Raw genomic sequence first — 3,186 nt, 5'->3', positions numbered from 1 at the left:
GACTCGTGGGAGTCCAGAAAACTCGACTCATAAACCCGACTCGTAGACTCTTAAGAGTCTACTTCACATAAAAAATTAAAAAATATAATAATAATTCATGATACCAAATCCATAATATTGAAATAAACAAGTTCATACACCAATAAAATAACTAAAACAACGGAAATGTTATAGTTTAAAACAAGGTTATCAAACAACACAAAAGTCTCATTCATCTAATCCTCTAAGGAGGAAATCATCTCTAAGATCTTCATGATCATCTCCATCTTCATCATCACCATGTTCATCATCTTCATCACCATCAACATCATCATCAAAAACTATATTATCAAAATCAGCTGCATCTAGAATTGAATCATTTAAACTTGTTCCTCCAGCTAAGTCAACATTCACACCATCATTTTCAAGTTGAGTTTGCTCAACCTCAACAACATTATCTCCTTCTTCAGTTATCCATTCATTAATGTCTTCAAATGGAAGAGCAACCGATCTTCTAATTTGTTTGTTTCTCAACTTCGAGTTATACATTACATAAACTAAGTCATTCATTTTCTTTTGGTGCAAACGATTTCTTCTTTTTGTATGAACCTATAATTAAATATGAAATCTTTCAATATATAAATCAAATCAAGAAAAACCTTAAATAACTTGAAGAACTTTAATTACCATTTCAAATGAGCTCCAATTACGCTCACACCCTGAAGAACTACAAGTTAAACTCAAAACTCGAACAGCAAACCTCTTTAGTTCTGGAGTTCTATCCTCAAACATCTCCCACCAATCTGTAGGTAACATACCTTTCCTACCCATCTTTGCATCTTCCAAAGAAAATATTCCTCTTGCATGGTGAAAATCAGTAAGTTGCAAATTGATTTTTGTTCTTTTTGCAACGTCATTAACCAATCTTCTCATGCACATGTACAACCCCTCCTTCACCTCGGCATCATCATTTCTAAAGTTTGGTTGATAGTGTAATTGGGGGTTTAGGTAATAGGCAGCTGCATGCAAAGGCCTATGAAGCTGATTATTCTACCTCTGATCAATGATTTTCCAAACAGGTTCATAACTACATACCAATTATGTTATGTTAGAACTTAGAAATAATTACACAAATAAATAAGTATTTAAATTTAAAATGGAAGAAACCTAGAAATGTTACCTTTTCTTGATATTATTAAAGTTGCTTTTAATCTTCTCTTTGGCGCAATCCATCTCCTCATATATAAATCCCATTGCGGTTACATCTGAATCTACCAATCGAAGGACAACGATAAGAGGGACAACAACTTTTAAGCATATACTTACATTCTTCCAAAATCGACTATCTAATACCACATTTTGAACTTTTCTTCCTTCTTGAGAAGTTCCAAACTTGCTTGTTTTCCATTCTTCAGAGTTAAACATGGTCATCAATGATGTTTTCATTTCATACAAACAAGCTAGACTCAAGTATGTTGTGGCAAATCTAGTCATTCCAGGCCTTATCAAGTCCCTTCCATTTGTAAACTTTTACAAAATGGTAATTAGCATTGCTCTACCATAAATGTAGGTAGTGATCCTTCTTCCCTTCTTGATAGTAGTTTCATGGACCTTTAATTGCTTCTCAAAATCTTCAAAAATTAAATCAATACAATGGGCAGCACATGGAGTCCAATATAAGTGCTCCCTTTTTTGCATCAACAGCTCTCCACCAGCTTTGAAATTTGCAGCATTATCAGTAACTACCTGTAGTACATTTTTCTCACCAACAAATTCTACCGCATCATCCAACATTTTAAATACTTTTTCTGCAGTTTTTGAGATATCAGAGGTATCTAATGAATATAGAAACACAATTCCTTTAGGACTGTTCACCAAAAAATTACAAATTGAACGTCTTTTTTTGTTTGTCCATCCATCAGACATAATGGTACAACCTGTTCTCTTCCATTCATCCTTATACTCTTCAAGTTCTATATCAGTTTTGTCCACGGCTTGTTTTAGAAGCTTCTATCTAATATCATGATATGTTGGAGGTTTATAGCCAATACCATATCTACCAATCATGTCACACATCTTTGCAAAAGCTGGATTTCTAATAACATTGAATGGGATAGCACTTGTGTAGAAAAATTCAGCAATTTGAGCATCAACCTTTTATTTATCACCTCTCTTGTACATTTTATTCAGAGTAGCTTGAACACCATCAGAAGATGAAGATTTACTTTTAAACATCTTGCTAGAAATACTTTCACTAACTTCCTCCTCACCATCAGTTTGTCCAAAACTATTCAACCTTTTTTTCTTCAATGAGGCATCTTTAGCTTCTGAGACAACTTTCAACATTTAAACTTTGATTTCTTCTGGGACTGATACACAAGGTTCAGAGTCATATCTTGTTCCGGCAAGATGGTGTTTGAATCTGAAAATTCCTCCATTAAATATTTTTGAGCAGTAATTACATTTCACTTTTTTTCCGTTCCCTGATGCATCGGTTCCATGCTTCCATCCAATATCTGTTCTATTTCCTACAGCATTCTTACTTCTTGGTGCCATCGAAAATGTTGAATTTGAACTAGTTCCAGACATCTTACTATCAATTAGCCAATCTGTAGTAAAAACCCTAATTTTAAACCCTAATTAAACAAAAACCTAATCTGTCCAGAGCAGTAACAACCCTAATTTTAAAAACCCTACTCCAATTTGTCCTCACCGCAGCAACAAGACTTACCTACGAATTGCTTCACGAACAACACAATGGGAAGAGGATCGCGACAGTGCAAGGAGTGACGCGGCGCGATGCAGTGCAGAGCGACGTTCAGCGGCGCAACGAGAACGATGACTAGCGGCGCGACGAGAACGAAGACGAGCGGCGCGACAAGAACGACGATGACGGCAGTGAAGAGGATGAGATCGTGAACCAGGTAAGTAAAACCCTAAAAATCTAACCTAAACGCACAGTTTTGGGCCATTTTACGCAACTCGGTGACTCGGCCCTAAACTCGCGAGTTTGGCCGAGTTTGACCGAGTCAACTTCGGGTTTACTCAAAAACGAGTTTGCTCCCGAGTTGACTCGCCAACCTTCACTTGACTCTTAAAATCGTAAGGGTTTATGAGTTAACCCTAGAGTTTGATAACCTTTATCACCCCTCTTTTGATTAAGTTGGTTCTTATTGGTATTTTATCCAACAAAATCCTTACCAAAGC

General features: G+C 36.0%; 1 protein-coding gene across 1 annotated transcript; it reads right to left on the bottom strand.

The window, feature by feature from the left end:
• Positions 1-207: 207 nt before the first annotated feature.
• LOC137817248 (uncharacterized) lies at positions 208-2,325 on the bottom strand. The gene is made up of 6 exons (XM_068620501.1): positions 2,148-2,325; positions 1,591-1,787; positions 1,160-1,506; positions 1,034-1,066; positions 667-952; positions 208-513 (listed from the first exon to the last, which is right to left on the bottom strand). Exons 1-6 carry the CDS (start codon positions 2,323-2,325, stop codon positions 208-210), a joined length of 1,347 nt encoding a protein of 448 aa, XP_068476602.1.
• Positions 2,326-3,186: the final 861 nt, after the last annotated feature.

This window comes from Phaseolus vulgaris, chromosome 10 (genome assembly GCF_000499845.2).
Source record: "Phaseolus vulgaris cultivar G19833 chromosome 10, P. vulgaris v2.0, whole genome shotgun sequence".
NCBI classification, from domain to species: domain Eukaryota; kingdom Viridiplantae; phylum Streptophyta; class Magnoliopsida; order Fabales; family Fabaceae; genus Phaseolus; species Phaseolus vulgaris.
This window is presented reverse-complemented; position numbering and strand designations above follow the sequence as displayed.